This window comes from Pseudophryne corroboree, chromosome 12 (assembly GCF_028390025.1).
Source record: "Pseudophryne corroboree isolate aPseCor3 chromosome 12, aPseCor3.hap2, whole genome shotgun sequence".
NCBI classification, from domain to species: domain Eukaryota; kingdom Metazoa; phylum Chordata; class Amphibia; order Anura; family Myobatrachidae; genus Pseudophryne; species Pseudophryne corroboree.
This window is the reverse complement of record NC_086455.1, coordinates 40,067,959-40,090,114: the sequence shown is the minus strand read 5'-3', so window position 1 is coordinate 40,090,114 and position 22,156 is coordinate 40,067,959. Positions and strand designations below refer to the sequence as shown.

Below are 22,156 nucleotides of genomic sequence, written 5' to 3'. Positions count from 1 at the left end.
AGTTTTGAAGCTGAGATCTTACGATGCTTAAGAAAATTGTATTTCATGGAGCGCTCTAACCGCAACAGCGTGTAAGTAGGCGCCAAAATAACGGCCTTAATTACATTTGATTGACTTGTTCTTTCTCCCGATACAGTATTATTGTGTGCGGTGATGAGCACACAGGCAGGGAGCTGTCAACGCAATAGCATACATTTGTACTCACATCCGATCTCGCACGTATGTCTTGTTAGCTAGTTCCTTACTTGATGTTCCTGTTCTGAAAGCGTTTTGTCGTTGATGCTCGAACATCATTTTTACGGATTAGTAATTATTGAGAAAATTGCAACTCAAAAGATTGGAGATGAAGAAGGATGATTACTCCTATTCATATTAATTAACTTGATCCCGACGTTTCTGGCACCGCTGCCAGGAAGGACTGCGTGACTGCTGGACACACTCGCACAGTGATACTGCTAAATTGGTCTGAAGTTGCGGCATGTAGTCTCCAAGGAGGATCTGGTCGTCATTGAGCATGCTTCTAAATGCAGCATCAGATTACCGACATTGGGGGTCATTCCGAGTTGATTGTAGCTGTGCTAAATTTAGCACAGCTACGATCATCTTCCCTGACATGCAGCACAGGGCTAGCCCACCCTGCATGTCAGTCTGGTCCCCACCCCGCACAAAATACAAAAGCATCGTACAGCGGCGATGCTTTTGTATTTGTGGCGTAAGTCCCGGCCAGCGCAGCTCCTGCGGCTGGCCGGGAGTTGATTGTCGCTGCCACTGGCCGCAGCGGCTGCGTGAGACGTCACGCAGCCGCCATGGCCCGCTCCCCTAACGGCCCGGCCACACCTGCGTTGGCCGGATCACGCCTCCTAAACGGTGGCTTAACGCCGCCGTCCAGCCCCTTCCCGCCCAGCGACCACCTCTGTCTCAGAGGCGATCACTAGGCAACGACGGCTGCCATGCGCATGCGCAGTTCCGACCCAATCGCTGCGCTGCAACAAACTGCAGCGAGCGATCGGGTCGGAATGACCCCCATTGGCTTGTGTTTTTGGTCATCTTGGTGCACAGGAAGACAATTCTGTGTCTAAACCAAGCAGTGCTCATATACAGTATTCCGGTGCTTCAACTGACCAATTGGATCGCCCCATTGTGTGGCCAGCTTAAATGGTTAATGATTCAGAGTTGGGAATAAAACAAAGGAGCAGTTTGCACCATGTGGAACTCCAGGTGGGGGAGATTTAAAGTGTGCAAAAAGATTTAGAGTTGGGAAGGGGGGAGTGCTAGCTTCAGCTTTAAATTGCAGTGTAAGAACAAAGCTGGCCAGTATTTGTGGTATTTTCCCTGTGTATGTACACCTCTTGCATTGCAACATGGTTTGTCCCACAAGCAATCTGGTCAGTTTTTGCTCCTTTTTAATTTATTTATTTGCTCCTAAATCTGTCAGGCCCTTTTTAGAGTACTTTAAGCTGATTGCATTGTTTATCTGTATCTCTAATCTAATTCTAGGAAATCAGTTTATATAGCTGGCCATGTGTTTTATATATTATGTGATTATGACATTATAAATGCATTTTCTCATACAGCCACTAGGGGACAATGGGAGACTCCAGCTACACTGGGGTATAGACGGTGGCTATAGGGAGCTTGGCACTTTAAATAAATCAAGGAGTGTAACAGGCTCTATCCCCCATCATCCCTCAGTTTAGAATTTGTGCCGAGGGAGCTGGTTACGCTGGCTGAACTTTATTTAACTTCATTTAGCCTCAGGAGACAATTTGCCACTTGGAGAAGTGGGGTCCGGGTTCCATAAGCTCCTGCAGTTAATACACCGCAGCAGAGAAGCACTGTCTCTCCACTAAGCGGCCACATTCCTCCTGAGGCTCCGGAAAGGGTGAGGTGTTCACCCCTGTTCCCGGCACCCCACGTACAGCAATAGCACGGAGAGCACAGCAGCCATTCCCCCCCTCCACAGCCCGGTCTTCTTTCCTTCCCTCGCTGCGCTGAGCACAAACAGCGGGAAGGGAGCGGATACTGCAGACTGTTTGTGAGCCGCGGTGGCGCGGTCTCACAGGAGTATTTTGGTTCCGGTCACAGCCACAAGCGCCCGCAGTGTCACACTGGTCTAGGGCACAAGGAGATGCTGCTATTTACAGCGCAAGCACCCACACAAGATGCCGTTTGGGTGACCTGGTTGGTATAGCTGCGAGGAGGGGGGCGGAGTTAGCAAGCATTCTGCCTGTCAATAATTTAAGGCGGGCTCCCCCAGCTACAGTCAGAGTGTATAATTGCAGCACTGTTTCTCTTCTCTCTCCACAGAGACAGGTGCCTTTTGTATACACAGAGAGCCTGCATACAGAGGTACAGCTGGGAGCTAAGGGATTTTTTACAAAGGGGAGTAAAAATTATTTTAATATTGTACCTCCCTCTATCCTTCTGCCTCTACATTACTTACACTCTCTCTCTCGCTAATTGAGAGTGCACGAGTATTGTGTGTGTGTGTGTGTGTGTGTGTCCGGTCATGTGCAGTATCGGGCAAGGAACCAGCAGCTAAGGCGTCACTAAACCTGTCTGTGTGTGCAAAATGTAATCAAAAGGCACACACAGATGATTCTTCCCTCTGTGGGACATGTGCTTCAGAAGTTGTATCATCAGTAGATCCTTCACAGGACACCAGTCCCCACCACCACCCCCTCCACGGAGGCAGCAGCTCTCACAGGAACTATGTCGCAGTTAAATTCCGAGCTGGCTGCTTTAAGGAGGGAGGACCCTCATCAGAGTTCAGTCTCCCTCTCTCTTTCTACAGAAACAACGTTTTAGTACACCAAGGTTGGATAATCAACTTTCAGAATCCAATCTTCAGCTGTCACAATGTATCCAGTTTCTTGGAATGATACCAGACACCAGTGCAAAGATGGTCTTCCTACCGGAGGACAAGGCGCTGAGTATCTGGAGCTTAATTCAAAAGGTTCTCAAACCAGTATCGGTACACTTGTGCATTCGCTTGTTGGGGATGATGATAGCAGCTTTTCAGGCCCTGCAATTCGTCCGTTTTCATTCATGCCCTTTCCAGCTAGGCCTCTTACACCAGTGGTCTGGGTCTTATCTACACCTCTAAAAGCTGATCCGTTTAGCTCCTCGGACCAGAGTATCATTCCTTTGGTGGCTCCAACCGCACAATCTCACAGCGAGCAGGCGGTTCGGAATTTGGAACTGGACTGTTCTGACAATGGATGCCATTCTCAGAGGTTGGGGCGCTGTTGTATGTAGATTCACACTTCCAAGGCCGTTGGTCCCCTCAAGAATCCTTATTGCCGCTAAATGTGTTGGAACTGAGAGCAATCTACAATGCTTTGGTGGAAGCCGCCCACATTCTTCACTCCAAGGCGGTGAAGATTCAGTCGGACAATGCAATGGCTGTTGCGTATATCAACAAACAGGGAGGAACTCGCATGGCCATGCAAGAGGCAGCACGGATTCTGCAATAGGCAGAGAGCAATGAAGTAATTCTTTCGGCCGTGTTCGTTCTGGGAGTGGAGAATTGGGAGGCAGACTAACTCAGTCATCAGGATCTCCATCCAGCAGAATGGGCTCTTTGCCCGGAAGTATTCAAAGATCTAGTGCACAGATGGGTTTATCCGCAGGTGAACCTCATGGTGTCCAGGCTCAATCATCAGCCTCCTCGATACATGTCCAGAACACGAGATCCTCAGGCAGAAGCAGTGGGTGCTCTGTCAGTGCCTTGGCTGTACTACCACGTCTACTTGTTTCTTCCATTCCCACTTCTTCCTTGGGTCCTCAAAAGAATCATTTAGAACTAACCACAGTGATTCTGGTAGCGCCGGATTGGCCATAGAGAGCTTGGCTTTTGGACCTGCAATTTCTTCTAGTGGATGATCCATGGCTTCCTCCTCTACATCCGGATCTTTTATGACAAGGACCCTTCATTTATCCAGGTTTACAGCAGCCTGTGTTTAACGGGATGGCTGTTGAGGCAGACATCATCCTAAAATGGAAAGGAACTCCGGAGGATGTGATTCCCACAATGTTACGGGCACATAAACCGGTTACATCGTCCCATTACCATCGCATTTGGTGGTCCTATGTGGCCTGGTGTGAACGCCGTAGTTTCCCATCTGACACTCTTCACCTGTCCCGGTTGTTGCAGTTTCTTTAGGCGGGGTTAGATTCCAGACTTCGTCTGGGATTTCTGAAGGTGCAGGTGTCCGCCATCTCCATCCAAGCGTTTTTCTCCTGGCTTCAGCTCGGGGAGTGGCGGAATTGAGTGTGTTGTCCTGTAAACCTCCATTCCTAGTTTTCCATGATGATAGAGCGGAATTGAGAATGCATGCGTCATTTCTGCCAAAGGTTGTTTCAGCTTTTCATATCAATCAGCCTATTGTAGTTCCGAGCTTTACGTGAAAATTCTGGTACGCCTTCCACCTTAGATGTGTTTCAGGCTTTGAAGATTTATGTTACTCGAACAGCACCTTTATGGAAAACTGATACTTTATTCGTGTTCTATGATGCTCCCCGTCGGGGACGGCCAGCTTCTAAGCAGAGCTTAGCTTGTTGGATTCGAGTAACGATTCGCCAAGTTTATCTAAAAACAGATCAAAGACCTGTTGTCTATTTCTGCTCACTCCATCCGTTCCATGGGTGCGTCACGGGCTGCTAGTCGTCGGACTACCACGACTCAACTCTGCCGGGAAACCACTTAAAGTCTCCGATTCATACCTTTGTTAAGTTTTACAAGTTTGATACGTTTGCGGCTTCAGCTTTTAGATTTGTCTGCTTGGCTTTACAGGTTCCTCAGCGCTTTCCCATCTTGGCAACAGCTGTGGCTCTTTGATCTTTGGCTGCGTAGGCCTGGGCGTACCGAGTGAAATGATCCGTCATGACCAGAATATTTATCGGTGTTGCTTTCATCTGGCTCTACAGAAAGGATATCAATACACACCAGCTCTAGTGGCCCATCACTCTAAATGTTTTTCAATGGTGCGGCTCTTTCGGGCAGTGTTTTATGCAGAATACAAGTCCCACAATTTCTGCAATATTTTTCAATATCAGCCTCCATCCTTGGCCAATAGAACCGATCAGCAATCAACCCCCTTGTTTTCTCAACACTTAAGTGTCTCTATTGACATTGATAAGTCTTTATGTGTCCTGTTTGTCATTTAGGCCTTACATGATAAATTTTTTTGGGACATCCCCAGTGTAATTGGAGTCTCCCAGTGTCCCCTAGTGGCTGTATGAGAAAAGGGAATTTTTTGGTACTTACCGATAAATCCTTTTCTCGGAGGCCACAGGGGACACTGGATGCCCACCCAGCGCTGTTCTCTTGCCTTGGTTGTTGTTCAGGTTGTTTGTTACTAATCATTCTGTTTTGTTCTTCCCTCCTTCTAGTTCTGTCTCTTAGCTCCCGTCTCCTCTCTCTGCTCATTCTTAACTGAGGGATGATGGGGGATAGAGGGGGAGGAGCCTGTTACAATTCTTGATTTATTTAAAGTGCCAAGCTAACTATAGCCACCGTCTATACTCCAGTGTAATTGGAGTCTCCCAGTGTCCCCTGTGGACTCCGAGAAAAGGATTTATCGGTAAGTACCAAAATCCCCTTTTTTGAAGCTAATTTTACCTCCGATAACATATATGGCAATTTCCATCCTAAGATTTGTAAAAATACAAATAAAGTTCATAGAAATATGTGAGAGAAAAATTCCCTATTTTGAGGCGCTCATTCCAGTGAAGCAGTGTCAAAATGTATCATGAACTATAATAAATGCTTTTCTCTGTTAAGCTGGGTACACACTAGGCAAATATATCGGCATTTGAGCCAAGGGCCAATATATATTGTGAGCCCGTCGACTGGTATGTATGGGTGTGGATCATAGAGTCGACAGTCATTAGGTCGACCACTATTGGTCAACAGTGACTAGGTCGACGCGGTCATTAGGTCAACATGTACAAGGTCAACATGAGCTTTAAAAAAAAAAAAAATGTTGGTGTCGTTTTCTCGTAAAGTGACCGGGAACCCCAATTAGTGCACCGTGTCCCCTCGCATGGTTTGCCATGCTTCAGGCATGGTTCCTCGCTCCGCTACCGCTGAATCGTAGTCCACGTGTATCGTGAAGTATGAAAACTTTAAAAAAAATGTGAAAAACTCATGTCAACCTTTCTCCATGTCGACTAATAGTGGTCGACCTAAGTGCTGTCGACCTAAAGAGTGGATCCCGGTATGTACACCCGCTATGTCTGTGTACGTCACCGTTCACAGACATATTGGGTGGGATATAATGAACTCAAGAGTTCGGCGGACATGCAGGATGCTGGCCGAAAGCTGACTTTTTTTTTTTTTTTTTAAAGGGGCAAACACAAGGCTAAATAATGCCTTGTAAATGATTGCCCCTTTACAAAAAAGATCCAAGTTCGGCTGGCATCCCGCACAGCCGCTGAACTTGGACTTCATTACATCTTGTCCATAACGTCAGCCGTGCAGCACAGCCGATGGCTGATATATCTAAAGATATATATTGGCACATCTGGCAGTGTGTACAGGATGTCCGCCAACCACCTGTAGACTTGCTGCAATGGCTGACGTCATAGCTGGGTGCGCAAATTCAAGTGGCCACCCAGCTGGGTGTCTTGACCAACATATCCAGCGGCCGACCGGTAAGTGTGTACACTTACCTAAATCGACTGCTCTGTATGGTGTGTACCCGGCCTTACAGAAATTCTTAATAAAACATTTAACAAACATGCAACACGCATGTTTATAAGTATTGTACCTTTGAACTTTTACTATACCAGTTAATTCAGGAAATTCCAGTGGCAGACTAGCCTAACGTGCATTTTACAGGTGTATTTTCCACGTGAGCCCCTTTTGTCTCACATGTTGTCGTTTGTACTGTATGTAGTCACTGAATAGGCCCCACCCACTTTGATAAGGTCTCCATGATGTGCTGCACAGTGGTTATAGAACACAAGACGTGACTAGATAGGAGTATGTCCTCATACAGGCAACTTAGGTCATTTTAATTTTAGGTTCATTCCCCCGAACTTTACATTGCAACGAACATTAAATGCAGTGAGTGATACAAATTTCTTTTTTCCTTCATAGTCTTTCAAGGATCTGTTGGTGAGGAAGAAACGGCTGGTTGTCCTGTTTAGCCATTGGCTTGTTCATGCCTATGGAATCCTCTCCATTTCTAGAATGGATAAACTAGAGCGGGACCTGCCTCTTCTCTCCTTAGTTCCCGGGCCTACACTCTTCTACCTGCTAACTGCCAAATTTACAGACCCATCACGAATACGTCTGGAGGAAGGCAGCGGACATTAACTGAAACACCAGCTGGGAAATAAATTCAACACAGAAAGCCATAAAGTTAAGACTGAGGCGTATCAGTATTCCCGGACATGTTCAAAGGGGGCCAGTCAGCTACGAGCAACGGAGACAGCCATTTGTGCACTCAACCAACATTTGAGTACACATTCTACAAATTAACTGGGAACCATTTACATTACTGTAAAGGTTATCTATAGCCTACAAACGTTAAAGGCAGCCATTTTGTGGCCCGAACCAATATGTGAAATTGCAGCCTATCTATTCACTAGGAACAGAGTGTGCTGTATGCGTTAGTCCTAGTGAATTGAAACTACATTGTCATGAATACTGACAAAATGCCTGCCTTTAATAGGTGCAGGTGATACTTTTTTTTCTTTTTTTTTTTTAACAAATCTCTTCCCTCCAGCTGGAAGCTTCTCTCCTGTATGTTGTCAGCCTGGAAAAGTGTATCCTCAGGACAACATTGCGCCAAAACACTCGCCTATACTCTGAAGTATGAATAGGAAACCGCATACTTTCTGGCTGGCAAAGCATGCTGGGACTTATATACAGCCAGAGAGTGACAGGCTACTTTAACCCTGTGTTATAATATTGGGCTGAGGGTTTAAATCTACTGATCGACTGTAAAGTAGCAAAGCTCAGGACTTCTGTACTATAACCTTATTAACGAGATGCTGTTACCATCCCGGCGGTCAGGATCCCAGCGGTCAGCATACCGACGCCGGGACACCGGCCACCAGGGGGCCAAGGACTATTCCCACTCGTGGGTGTCCACGACACTCATAGCGGGGAATAGAACCTGTGGCGAGTGCAGAGAGCCCCGCAAGGGGCTTCGTTGTGCTCATCCCCCCTGCCAGCATTTTGGCGGCCGGGATACCGGTGCTGGTATGCTGACCGGCGGTCACCCGACCCCAACCCTTATTAACATGCAGTGTTTCAGGACTGCAGTATCTGTAATGCATATATTAAGAAAGTTTATTGTGGGATTGAGGACAGGATCTTTTCATCCATACTGTGTCTTCTCAACCTTTGTACAATTAATATATTTATTTTTGAACTTCTTGTTTGGTTTGTGTTATGAATACATGAAGGTAAGTTAAAGTTTATTTGTTTTTGTTTTGTTTTTATACATTGATTTCTGTAATATACATTTTGTTTGATCTGTCCATGAAGAATAAAAACAGCTTCAAGGATTGGGTGTAATTTTTCTATGTCAGCGAGATGCAATCATTGATCCCGCCCCCCAAATAATAACACAGAAACCTGCAAATAACATTTCTTTGATTGGTATCTTTTTATTGTGATATACTTAGATAATAATGTTGCATGCGATGCCTTTTTTGGCACATGTCCGAACAAGCTTTATTATTTATTAACAGTTTCTTATATAGCGCAGCAAATTCCATTGCGCTTACCCTCTAGGACTAGTTTTGCCATTGGTCTTGAAGTGGTTCATTTAAGCTCCATTTGTGAGATTTGCTTTTTATCATGTCTTTCCCTCAATAGCTTTTGCTTTTCAGCAGAGAGTAGGATTTGTATGTTATGTCCACCAATCATCTTCCTACCTCTCCTGACACGATTTCCACACGCTACTGCTGATAAGCACACCATAACATGTTACCACCATTAAACTTCATGGTGGGGATGGTGTTACCTGATTGTGCGGGATCCGGTCTGAAGATCGACATTGTCTAGGTCGACAATGTTTAGGTCGACCACTATAGGTTGACAGTCACTAGGTCGACATGGATGGAAGGTCGACAGGGTTTCTAGGTCGACATGTGCTAGGTCGACAGGTCTAAAGGTCGACATGAGTTTTTCACATTTTTTTTCTTTTTTTGAATTTTTTCATACTTTACCCTTCCAATCGTAGTCCACGTGGATCGTTAAGTGTGCCGAGCAAAGCGAAGGCACCATGCCCGAAGCATGGCGAGCGAAGCGGTGCACTAATTTGGGATCCCGGTCACTCTACGAAGAAAACGACACCAAAAAAAAATAAAAAAAATCCTCATGTCGACCTAGAAACCCTGTCGACCGTCCATCCATGTCGACCTAGTGACTGTCGACCTATAGTGGTCGACCTAAACACTGTCGACCTAGACACTGTCGATTTGATGAACCACACCCGATTGTGCTTACTTATGTCATATATACATAGTGGGACTCATTCTGCATTGGCAGCAAAGCAAATAAGAAAGCAAGAAACTTTGCACATTGGTGGTTGGGCAGATGTAAAACTGCAGAGATTTAGATTTGGGAGGGGTGTGTCCAAACTCAATTTAAATTGCAGTCTAAAAATAACACCCAGTACCAAAAGTAGCCAGGATATATCCTACATGGAAAAAGAAATAAATAAAAGCAATACATTTGCACCACTTGCATTGCAGCGTGGTTTGTTCCAGATACAAAGTTACTTGCTTTTTGTCCACACCCACCACGGGAATTTTTTTTTTTTAACCATAATTAGAGTGGAGCAGGCACCTTGTGAACAGACTATATAATAACTTGCAGCTCTACAATGTGTACTAGGGGAAATGTGGTCAACCCTCAAAAAATGCCACAGTGGATATGCAAATGACACAGAAGTCTGGATTTCTATTGATACGCTCAGCTATGGCTTTGCAAATCCAAGCAATTGCGTACAGATATGCAGTGATGATCGCAGAGACTTGACTCTCCAAGTAACCCTATGTTCACGTAGAATGGCCACGGGAACTGCCGCCATGTTTTCCGCGCATGGGATCGCAATGTAGGCTAAGGATCTTCCCAAAAACAGTTGCAACACACCTGCATTTTTGCCGCCACTCTCCGTTACCTCCCGCAAATGGCCACTGTCAATCACTTTTCTAATAAATCCTCACTGAGGGCGACATCACTAAGGTACCTTTGGCACATAAACCGTGCGACCGTGACGCCATGCACAGTTGGTCGACAGTTGCTCACTTCTGTAAATGTCGGCCTCGCGTACAACTTTGAATCGGGCCTGTAGCTAGTAAATTATAACATCAATCTATAACAATAAAGCTTTACAAATGAACCTAATAACATTAGACATTACATAGATAAATACAGTACGTATTCAAAGGTCAGATGTAAAGATCTAGGACCTCACTCCAATTTACAGTTTGCTTTCCTGATTAGGAGCTGTGATATTGCACACGAGACTCAAATGTCAGATTACATTCCATGCTGTATATGATTAATTCAATGTAACGCACAATCCACTTCTGTACAGTAATAAGCTGGTTACTGTCCAGTTTAACCTGTTTCTTCATCTGGGAACAAACCTTTATGGGACGCTTTATCTGGTTGTGGATGACCAGCGAGAAGAGAATTTTCAGGTGGACTGAGTTACTAATATTTACAATGTACTTTGAGTATAGCTTGAGATCTCGGGCAATATTTCAATTTGTTACCAGAAAAAAAGCGAATTCCTAAACATTCCCCAATGATCGGTGAAACGCGTTGCTCTATACAAAAGTACGAATATGTATATATTCCTCTGCTACCGATATTATTAAACAATGTCAAAAATTGTGTGTAAATGTGTGATTTAGACCCTGAAACACAAAATCGACCAAAAATAGATCCAAATCTATCCCAATCGACTTTTAGTAAATATACTCCTTTGTGTTGTTTTTTTGGTGCAAGCGTTCTGCTAACAGAATTATGTTCTGCTAACAGAATTACTTTCTCCGCTGTGTACAGAAGGTAAGCACAGTTTATTATAATTTCCTCTTTTAGTTTTGTTCCTGTGATCGGTATAGTAAATGACATGGCTACACTGTTTGACTAACTCCTATGTTGCTGTCTAAAAGAGAAGTCAATCCAATGAATTTATTCTGCAGTATATTGCTCAGGTGCCCAACCTTCTCCTCTCTCTGATTAATTTTTTTTAAAAGTTCGATGATGGAATCCAAAATCTCCTGGTCTCGATCAGAAAAATCCTAGAACAGACAAAAGGTATTACATTAATAGTGATACTCATCAGGTGATAAGACAATAAAACGTATAAATCCCTATTTGTGAAATATAAAATAAATACATGTGTCATTTTAGGATACAATACAATATCAAAAGGCATTGCACTGGGGGAAATCGGAGAGACTTTATAGTCTGATAATGCATTATGAAAACATTAAATTTTATCATACGGTATAAATGATATATGTCAGCATTCAGTCATATCTGTATTATTCAGGCTACCAGCTGCATGGTAAATGTAAATGCACTATTTGATATTAAAAAGCCCAAGTCCTTAACAAATGACACCTTGCTCCATAAATCTATGCTAGTTTGTGTAAATGTATGCACACTTGTGCAAAAGTGCTCCTTAATTATTGTGCACTTTGGGGGTCATTCCGACCCGTTCGCACGCAACGGATCTTCACTGCGGTGCAAACAGGTCGGAACTGCGGCTCCGCGTCGGCCGCACTGCGCACGCGCGTCATTGCCTAGCGACAGCCGTCACCGGGCAATGACGCCAGGACCGATGAAAGCGATCGCAGGCGCGATCACAAGAAGACTGACAGCGGGAAGGAGGATCGGGGCGTCTACTCACTGTTTCCCGGGCGTGGTAAGATGAACGCAGGCGTGTCCAGGCGTTTGGAGGGCGGATGTCTGACATCACAGCCGGGACCTTCATTGCTGGATCCGTCGCACTGGGTAAGTAGCTGCAGGGCTAGTCTTATTTTGCTTGAAACTTTTTTTAGCATAGCAGGGCTGCACAAGCGATCGCAGCCCTGCTATGCTAAAATACACTCCCCCATAGGCGGCGTCAAGTTGATCGCACGAGCAGCAAAAAGTTGCTACGTGCGATCAACTCTGAATGACCACCATTGTAAATGAACTCCACAGTTATTTTTTAATGCCCATTTGTTTGCTTGCGGGCTGTAAAAGTGGACTCCTTAGAAAGGAACAGGGGTTGGGGCTTTTTGGAAATAGAAGTAAAAATAATACTTACGCTGCAAACAAAGTTATCTTCTTTCCAAGCTTCACGCAGATGTTCTGAAAAGACAAAGCACACATAAATACATACATATAGCTGTCATTGTAATTGGCGGCATCACTCAGTAAGTAAACGTTTCCAGCTACATATAAAGCTCTTCTCCTGCAACACACTTTTGTATATTTTTATGATGGATGGCTGACACTTGGCACTAGTTTATACTAACCAATTATAGGGACTGCACACTGAGGCTTTTAATTATTGTTTATTTATTAACAGGTTCTTATATAGCACAGCTTATGCCGTTGCGCTTTACAATTGGAACCACAGTAATAGAACAAAACTGGGTAAAAACAGACAGAGGTAGGAAGGCCCTGCTCGCAAGTATACAATCTATAGGGAAAAAAGGATTTTGGTACTTACCGATAAATCCATTTCTCTAAATCCAATCGGGGACACTGGAACACTTCAGACAGCTGGGGTGTGAAGCATGCATACTGGAGGTAGCACAATCTAAATAACAAATTTATGCACAGCTGGCTCCTCCCCCTTCATGCCCCCCCAATCACTCAGTTTGAAAAATTTTATGGAGAGAAGAGGGAACATGAAATCTAAGGCCCTATGGAGAGGAACCAACCGTAGCAACAAATCAAACATAACTCAGGAACCATTAACAGAATAATTTCGTCCAGTGACCCCGAGTGGAGTCAGAGAAATGGATTTATTGGTAAGTACCAAAATCCTCTTTTCTCTTTCATCCACTAGGGGACACTGCAACACTTCAGACAGCTGGGGACGTGCCAAAGATACTCCCATGGGTGGGAGTGCTGTCAGAAGCCTGCAGAACCAAACATCCATACCTGGTATCCCTGGGTGCAAACGTATCAAACATGTAGAATCGAATCAACATGTGTGCTGATGAGCACATTGCCGCTCTACAAAGTTAGGTAGTGGAGACTCCTCTAGCCACCGCCCATGAAGCACCCACTGACCTGGTGTTATGCACACCAGTGCCTGCAGGAATGTACTGGTGTCTGAACTGTTATGCACACCAGTGCCTGCTGGAATGTACTGGTGTCTGAACTGTTATGCACACCAGTGCCTGCAGGAATGTACTGGTGTCTGAACGGATAGGGATGCAAAACAAATGAACTCACAGACAGACTGGGGAATATGACATTACGTACACAGAAGGTGATAGGGTAACAAAATAAACACAAAGTGAACAGAGAAGCCCAGAGGCTAAGAAACTGGGTGTCTCCCTAGTATTAGGAATGCCCAGATGGAAAAAGCAAGATGTTGTGTTTTAATACGTAGAGAACCCGAAATGCTGTTGCTAAGGGCAACAGCAAAACCCTAAAGGGTTACCAACGGGTGTGGCAGTAAACTCCTTGGTTAGAGATGGAATGATAGACACAAGGAGAGTCTCCACAATCCTAATCCTCACTTGCAGTGCACAGGTTCAGCTTACTGCCACTAAACTGACACCTGAACACCTTGCACAGTGAGACAGGATTTAGGCAGGCAAGTCTGAGAATACAGCCGCAAACTTGCTAAGTTCACAGAGTAGCAAAAGAACCCCAGCAAGTTAAACGACTGACTCCAGTCTTACTGCTAGGTCTGGATTGGCAGAGTGTAGTACCAAATCCCCAGGCCTATTTGCAGTAAGCAACAACAAATACAAGGCAACACAGTACTGGCTAACTTTCAGGAACTAACTAACCAACAAAGATTCAGCAGCATCTGCCTAACCTGAGAAGAGGGTTTATAAAGCAGGTGCTGTCCACGCCCCACTCAGACCTCACAGACTGTGAGCACAAAAACCAGCACCGGATCCCCTGCCGTGCACAGAGCCTGTAACCACTGCACAGCAAAAGACCCGAACCGGAGTATCAGCTGCGCTCAGGTTACTCCGCTAGCACTTGTCTCCCGGTTGCCATGACGACGTGGCAGCACAGGGCAGGAGACCCTAACAGTACCCCCCCTCTGACGAGGGGTCAAAGAACCCCTACCACCGGGTTTATCGGGGAACTGCGAGAAGAAAGAGCGTATCAGTCTGGGGGCATGAAGATCACAACTGCGCACCCACGACCGCTCCTCCGGGCCATACCCCTTCCAGTGCACCAAAAATGACAGCCGACCCCGAACCATCTTGGAGTCAAGAATCCTTTCAACAACAAACTCCCTCTGGCCACGTATCAGAAGAGGGGAAGGTCTTCCACTGGAAGAAGGATTACTAATCGCCCGTTTTAAAAGGGAACAATGAAATGTTTTATTGATACCCAAAGAACGGGGCAGATCTAACTGAAATGCCACCGGATTGATAACCCTGGTGATCTTATAAGGGCCGATGAACCGGGGGCCTAACTTATGAGATGGCTGTCTCAACTTCAAATTCTTGGTAGACAACCAGATGAAGTCTCCTAATTTGAAGCTGCAGGGTCTTTTCCGCTTATCAAAAACCCTTTTGGTCACTAATGACACAAACACAAGGGCTTTCTTCACTTTCCTCCAAATACCTCTAAGGACCGAAACCACAGAGGAACCACCAGGCGTGGAGTCCAGGGGGTCAAAAGAATTGGCCTTAGGATGATGCCCATACACACAAAGGAAGGGAGAGATCCCTGTAGCAGAGTGAGCCGCGTTGTTATAGGCAAACTCCGCCATGGACAGATGAGCAACCCAGTCAGTCTGACACTTGGAGACATAACACCTGAGGAACTGCTCCAAGGACTGGTTCACCCTTTCAGTCTGCCCATTAGACTACGGATGGTAGCCTGACGACAAGCTGACAGAAATCTGGAGATCGGAACAAAATGCCCTCCAGAATTTGGCCACAAACTGGTATCCGCGGTCAGAGACCACATCAAGTGGCAACCCGTGGAGACGCACAACATGCTGCATAAATAATTCAGACAGGCGTCTGGCCGATGGCAGCCCAACCAGTGGAACGAAGTGCGCCATCTTCGAAAACCTGTCAACGACAACCCAGATGGCTGTCATCCCCGAGGATTTGGGCAAGTCCACCACAAAATCCATTGAAATGTGGGTCCATGGCTTAGATGGGATAGAGAGTGGATGTAATGGGCCAACAGGAACCCCTCTAGGAGTCTTATTTCGGGCACAGATGTCACATGCCCGAACCCACTGATCCACATCCTTAGCCACCGAGGGCCACCACACCGCCCTAGATAGCAACTCCCGAGTTCTGGCAATACCCGGGTGACCTGCCGACTTCTTGGCATGGAATTCCAGGAACACTCGCTGTCTTAACCTAGGAGGCACAAACAAAAGACCTACCGGAAGGTCTGGAGGAGCCTGCTCCTGTGCTCTAAGGACTAATGACAAGAGGTCCTGGGTAATGCCCACTTTAATACATGATGGGGACACAATGGGCAACGGCTCCTTGGTGGTCTCCTGGATTGGAGCAAAACTCCGCGAGAGCGCATCAGCCTTGATGTTTTTTGACCCAGGGCGATATGTTATCAAAAAATTAAAGCGAGCAAAAAACAAAGCCCATCGTGCCTGCCTGGCATTGAGACGCTTCGCTGACTCTAAATATGCCAGATTCTTATGGTCGGTGAGAATTGAGACCATAAACTTAGCCCCCTCAAGCCAGTGTCTCCACTCCTCGAGTGCATCCTTAATAGCCAACAATTCCCGGTTACCCACGTCATAATTCATCTCGGCAGGCGAAAATTTACGGGAAAAGTAAGCACAGGGATGAAGGCGATTATCAGACACTCCCATCTGAGAGAGCACTGCCCCAATACCCATCTCAGAGGCATCCACCTCAACCACAAAAGGACGCTCTGGATCTGGGTGTCGCAGCACCTTGGCCGAGACAAATGCCCTTTTGAGATGGGCAAAAGCCGCTTTAGCCTCACAAGACCAGTGAGCAACATCCGCCCCTTTCTTAGTGAGTGCCACCAAGGGTGCCACTATAGACGAAAATTCAGCGATAAATCGTCTATAAAAATTCGCAAAGCCCAGGAAACGCTGAAGCGCCTTCAAACTAGTGGGCTGCACCCAATCCAGGACTGCCTGTACCTTGGAACCCTCCATTTGGAAACCTTCTTGGGAGATAATATATCCTAGAAATGCGATTTGCTGAACTTCAAATTCGCACTTCTCCAGCTTCGCCCCAAGCCGGTGGTCTCTGAGTTTCTGGAGGACTAAGCGTACATGCTTCCGATGTTCCTCCAGGGAATGGGAGAAGATTAGGATGTCATCTAAGTATACAACTAAGAATCTATCCAAATATTCCCTGAGTACATTGTTCATGAAATCCTGGAAGACTGCCGGGGCATTACAGAGCCCAAAAGGCATCACCAAATATTCATAATGCCCTGAGTGGGTATTAAAGGCAGTCTTCCATTCATCCCCCTCTCTTATTCGGATTAGATTGTACGCCCCGCGTAGGTCAATCTTAGAAAAAATGGTGGCAGTACGAAGCTGGTCAAACAAGACCGAAATGAGAGGCAGTGGGTATGAGTTTTTAATCGTGATACGGTTCAATTCCCTGAAGTCGATGCAGGGTCGCAACGAACCGTCCTTTTTACCCACGAAGAAGAACCCCGACCCAACTGGAGACTGTGAAGGTCTGATAAATCCCTTGGCCAAGTTCTCCTGAATGTACTCTGCCATAGCCTGAGTCTCAGGACGTGACAGGGTGTACAACCTGCTCTTGGGAAGCTTAGCATTTGGCAACAAATCAATGGCACAGTCATAGGGGCGATGGGGAGGTAGTACCTCTGCAACTTTTTTGGAGAACACGTCCGCAAAATCTGCATAACACCCTGGCAATCCTGGCAAACTTAGCTGCGAGAGCCTGACTGGAAGGCTCAAGCAACTCCTGAAACAACCAGTACCCCAACTAAGAATCTCCCCAGAGACCCAGTCAAATTGAGGATTGTGGGCCCTTAACCAGGGTAACCCCAACACCAATGGGGCAAAAGTACAGACAGTCACATAAAAGGACAATTTTTCAGAGTGTGTGGCTCCAATAAACAAAGAAATCTGGCTAGTGCAAGAGGTAATTTTACCTTGGGATAATGGTTCCCCGTTTAACCCACAAATCTCAATTTCCGATGCCAATGGTACTAAGGGAACAGAGTGTTTCAGGGCGAATTGGCGGTCCATAAAAACCCCGTCGGCCCCACTGTCCACAAAGGCCTCAGTCTTGACAGTTTGACCGAGGATCTTCAAGGTCACCGGAATGATAAAAGTCTTCTTGGGAAATTCTGACTTCTGGCCTGATAGGATATTTCCCATCACCCTCAGGCCCTGAAGTTTTCCGGCTTTTCTGGGCATGATACTACCACATGACCTTTATTCCCACAGTACAAACACAACCCCTGCTGTCTCCTCCGCGTCTTCTCACGCGAGGAGAGGCGGGTAGCCCCAATCTGCATAGGCTCCTCGGAAAATTCCTCAGAGTCTGAGGTTCCCTTGGGAAAGAAGGAAACCTCGGTCTCCCTTTCAAGCCTACGCTCTCTCAGCCGTCTATCCACCCGGATGGATAACTGCATGAGCTGATCCAAGCTATCAGGCAAGGGATATTGTACCAGTTGGTCTTTTATCTGGTTAGAAAGACCTCTTCGGTACTGGTGTCTCAGGGCTGGGTCATTCCACTGGGTATCATGGGCCAACCTCCGAAACTCCGTACAGTAAACCTCAACTGGCCTTCGCCCTTGCTTAAGGATCGAAATCTGAGCCATGGCTGAGGCCGTCTTGTCAGGGTCATCATACAACATGCCCAGTGCCGTAAAAAAAAGCATCAACACTTTTAAGCGACGGACAGTCAGGCTGCAACCCATATGCCCAGACCTGTGGGTCTCCTTGTAGCAAGGAAATCACTATGCCCACCCGCTGAATCTCCGACCCAGAAGACTGAGGCCTAAGCCGGAAGTATAGCTTGCAGCTCTCCTTGAAACAAAAGAACTGCGAGCGATCTCCAGAAAAACGATCTGGGAGATTTACTTTCGGCTCCTTAACCCCTGAAGGTGCTGCTGCTGCGGGAGCTCCTCCAGCAGCCTGGGAGGTGTGCATTTTAATGGACAAATCATTAAATTGTCGAGTCAGGACCTGCACCTGATCGACCACCTGTTGCAACGTATTTTGAGGGGTATGCTCCATATTCCCACAAAATTTCAACAGGAGTATTAGGCTGCTGAATATGTTATGCACACCAGTGCCTGCAGGAATGTACTGGTGTCTGAACTGTTATGCACACCAGTGCCTGCAGGAATGTACTGGTGCCTGAACTGTTATGCACACCAGTGCCTGCAGGAATGTACTGGTGTCTGAACGGATAGGGATGCAAAACAAATGAACTCACAGACAGACTGGGGAATATGCCATTACGTACACAGAAGGTGATAGTGTAACAAAATAAACACAAAGTGAACAGAGAAGCCCAGAGGCTAAGAAACTGGGTGTCTCCCTAGTATTAGGAATGCCCAGATGGAAAAAGCAAGATGTTGTGTTTTAATACGTAGAGAACCCGAAATGCTGTTTCTAAGGGCAACAGCAAAACCCTAAAGGGTTACCAACGGGTGTGGCAGTAAACTCCTTGGTTAGAGATGGAATGATAGACACAAGGAGAGTCTCCACAATCCTAATCCTCACTTGCAGTGCACAGGTTCAGCTTACTGCCACTAAACTGACACCTGAACACCTTGCACAGTGAGACAGGATTTAGGCAGGCAAGTCTGAGAATACAGCCGCAAACTTGCTAAGTTCACAGAGTAGCAAAAGAACCCCAGCAAGTTAAACGACTGACTCCAGTCTTACTGCTAGGTCTGGATTGGCAGAGTGTAGTACCAAATCCCCAGGCCTATTTGCAGTAAGCAACAACAAATACAAAGCTACACAGTACTGGCTAACTTTCAGGAACTAACTAACCAACAAAGATTCAGCAGCATCTGCTTAACCTGAGAAGAGGGTTTATAAAGCAGGTGCTGTCCACGCCCCACTCAGACCTCACAGACTGTGAGCACAAAAACCAGCACCGGATCCCCTGCCGTGCACAGAGCCTGTAACCACTGCACAGCAAAAGACCCGAACCGGAGTATCAGCTGCGCTCAGGTTACTCCGCTAGCACTTGTCTCCCGGTTGCCATGACGACGTGGCAGCACAGGGCAGGAGACCCTAACACCTGGTGGTATGAGCACTTACCCAAAATGGGACACTCTTACCACAAGAGAGATAAATATAAGCCTGTCTGATGGCACATCGTATCCATCTGGCAAGAGTCTGTTTAGAAGCCGGCCAACCTTTCTTGGGACCATCATACAGAACAAACGAGTCAGACCTTCTAATAGAGGTCATAGCCTGTACCTAAATCCTTAAGGCTCTGACCACATCCAAAGACAAGTCCCCCTCCGCAAATCCGTGGAAGGAGGGGACCACAATTGGCTGGTTAATGTGGAAACCCAAAACCACCTTAGGTAGAAACTCCGCTTTTGTACTGAGCTCCGCTCTGTCCTCATGAAAAACGAGGAAGGGACTTTTACACGATAGTGCTCCCAACTTTGAGACCCTTCTTGCTGATGCCAATGCTAGGAGAACGGTAACTTTCCAGGATATATATTTAAGATCTCCACAGGCTCGAAAACTGCAGATTTCAAAAATTCGAGAACCCAATTTTAGGCCCCACAGGGCCGTGGGAGGATGAACAGGTGGTTGTATACCCAGCACACCCTGTAAAAATGTCTGAACCTCCTGTAAGGACATCAGACGTTTTTGAAAAAGAATAGAGGGGGCCGAGACTTGTACCTTCAAGGATCCCAACCTCAAACCTCCATCCAAACCATTTTTTGGAGAAACCACAGAAGTCTATTAAGGCAGAACTCTCTAAAATTCCACCCTTTACACTGGCACCAGTCCATGTACTTCTTCCATATGCTATAGTAATGTGCCGCAGTGACTGGTATCCGTGCAGCTAGCATGGTAGGTAAAGCAGATCTCGGAATACTCTTGCGTCTCAGAATCCTGGTCTCAAGAACCACGCCGTCAAACGTAGAAGGTTCAGGTCTGTGTGAAAGAATGGGGCTTGTGACAATAGATCCTCTCTCTGAGGCAGCCTCCAAGAATCTTCCACTAACAGTCCCCTCAGGTACGAGTACCAACTTCTGCGTTGCCAGTCTGGTGCTATTAAAATCACCCTCGCTTTTTCCTTTTTCACCTTCTTTAACACTCTTGGTGAAAGGGGAAACGGCGGAAAGATGTACACCAGATCGTATGACCAGGAAATTGGTGACCATCTTCCCTGAAATTGATGGTTTTCCAGTACTGCTCCCCATCCTGAGACTGGCATCTGTTGTCAGAATCTTCCAATCCCAGATTCCAAAACTCTTTCCAGCTGCCAGATTTTTGTGGACCGATCATCAAATTAACAAAGTCCTGGCCTGGGGCGACAAATTAATCCTTTGGTGGAGAAGCCAATACATGGCTGCCCCCTGAGCAATCAGATTCACCTGAAAAGGTCTGTAGTGAAGCCTGCCGTACTGTATTGCTTCGTAAGAGGCCACCATCTTTCCAATAAGTTTTACACAGAGATGCAGAGAGACTGTCTGGTTCTGTAGAACCTGACGTACCATTTTCCTTATGTCTCGAATATTGTCTTCTGGGAAAAAGACTTTCAGATGTATCGTATCTAAGATGAGACCCAGGAATTGAATCCTCTGCGTTGGTTGTAGATTGGATTTTTGGAAATTCATGATCCAGCCGTGTCGAATCAGAAACTGATGAGTGGTTTGAGCATCCCGGACCAACTGGTTCTGAGAGGGAGCCTTGATCAAAAGGTGGTCCAGATATGGGATTATCATTACCCGTAACGATCTCAATTTTGTGACCATGACTGCCATGATCTTTGTGAAGATCCTCGGGGCTAATGATAGGCCGAATAATAGGGCTCTGAACTGGTAGTGATTCTTGCCCACTGCAAACTGTAAGGGGGAGGAGCCTGTTGTGCATGAATTTGTTATTTAGATTGTGCTACCTCCGGTCTGCATACTTCACACCCCTGCTTTCTGAAGTGTTCCAGTTTCCCCTAGTGGATGAAAATAAGAATTTACTTACCGATAATTCTATTTCTCGGAGTCCGTAGTGGATGCTGGGGTTCCTGAAAGGACCATGGGGAATAGCGGCTCCGCAGGAGACAGGGCACAAAAGTAAAGCTTTTACAGGTCAGGTGGTGTGTACTGGCTCCTCCCCCTATGACCCTCCTCCAGACTCCAGTTAGGTACTGTGCCCGGACGAGCGTACACAATAAGGGAGGATTTTGAATCCCGGGTAAGACTCATACCAGCCACACCAATCACACCGTACAACTTGTGATCTAAACCAGGTTAACAGTATGATAACAGAGGAGCCTCTGAAAGATGGCTTCCTAAACAATAACCCGAATTAGTTAACAATAACTATGTACAAGTATTGCAGATAATCCGCACTTGGGATGGGCGCCCAGCATCCACTACGGACTCCGAGAAATAGAATTATCGGTAAGTAAATTCTTATTTTCTCTATCGTCCTAAGTGGATGCTGGGGTTCCTGAAAGGACCATGGGGATTATACCAAAGCTCCCAAACGGGCGGGAGAGTGCGGATGACTCTGCAGCACCGAATGAGAGAACTCCAGGTCCTCCTTTGCCAGGGTATCAAATTTGTAAAAATTTACAAACGTGTTCTCCCCTGACCACGTAGCTGCTCGGCAGAGTTGTAATGCCGAGACCCCTCGGGCAGCCGCCCAAGATGAGCCCACCTTCCTTGCGGAATGGGCCTTAACAGATTTAGGCTGTGGCAGGCCTGCCACAGAATGTACAAGTTGAATTTTGTTACAAATCCAACGAGCAATCGACTGCTTAGAAGCAGGTG

General features: G+C 46.3%; 2 protein-coding genes across 6 annotated transcripts in view; one reads left to right on the top strand and one right to left on the bottom strand.

Moving 5' to 3' along the window:
- JKAMP (JNK1/MAPK8 associated membrane protein) overlaps positions 1 to 8,523 on the top strand; it is a 57,349-nt gene extending 48,826 nt beyond the window's left edge. For all 5 annotated transcript variants that reach the window (XM_063947369.1, XM_063947372.1, XM_063947373.1 and 2 more), the window contains one exon: positions 7,106 to 8,523. In XM_063947369.1, the coding sequence (XP_063803439.1) occupies positions 7,106 to 7,324 (219 nt within the window). In that variant the 3' untranslated portion in view covers positions 7,325 to 8,523. The remainder of the gene's footprint in view (positions 1 to 7,105) is intronic.
- Positions 8,524 to 8,605: 82 nt separating this feature from the next.
- The window catches only part of LOC134980519 (coiled-coil domain-containing protein 175-like), an 89,028-nt gene continuing 75,477 nt past the window's right edge, over positions 8,606 to 22,156 (bottom strand). The window contains exons 18-19 of the mRNA XM_063947367.1: positions 12,294 to 12,337; positions 8,606 to 11,277 (exon numbers count right to left, since the gene is read on the bottom strand). Of these exons, the coding sequence (XP_063803437.1) occupies positions 11,110 to 11,277; positions 12,294 to 12,337 (212 nt within the window). The 3' untranslated portion in view covers positions 8,606 to 11,109. The remainder of the gene's footprint in view (positions 11,278 to 12,293; positions 12,338 to 22,156) is intronic.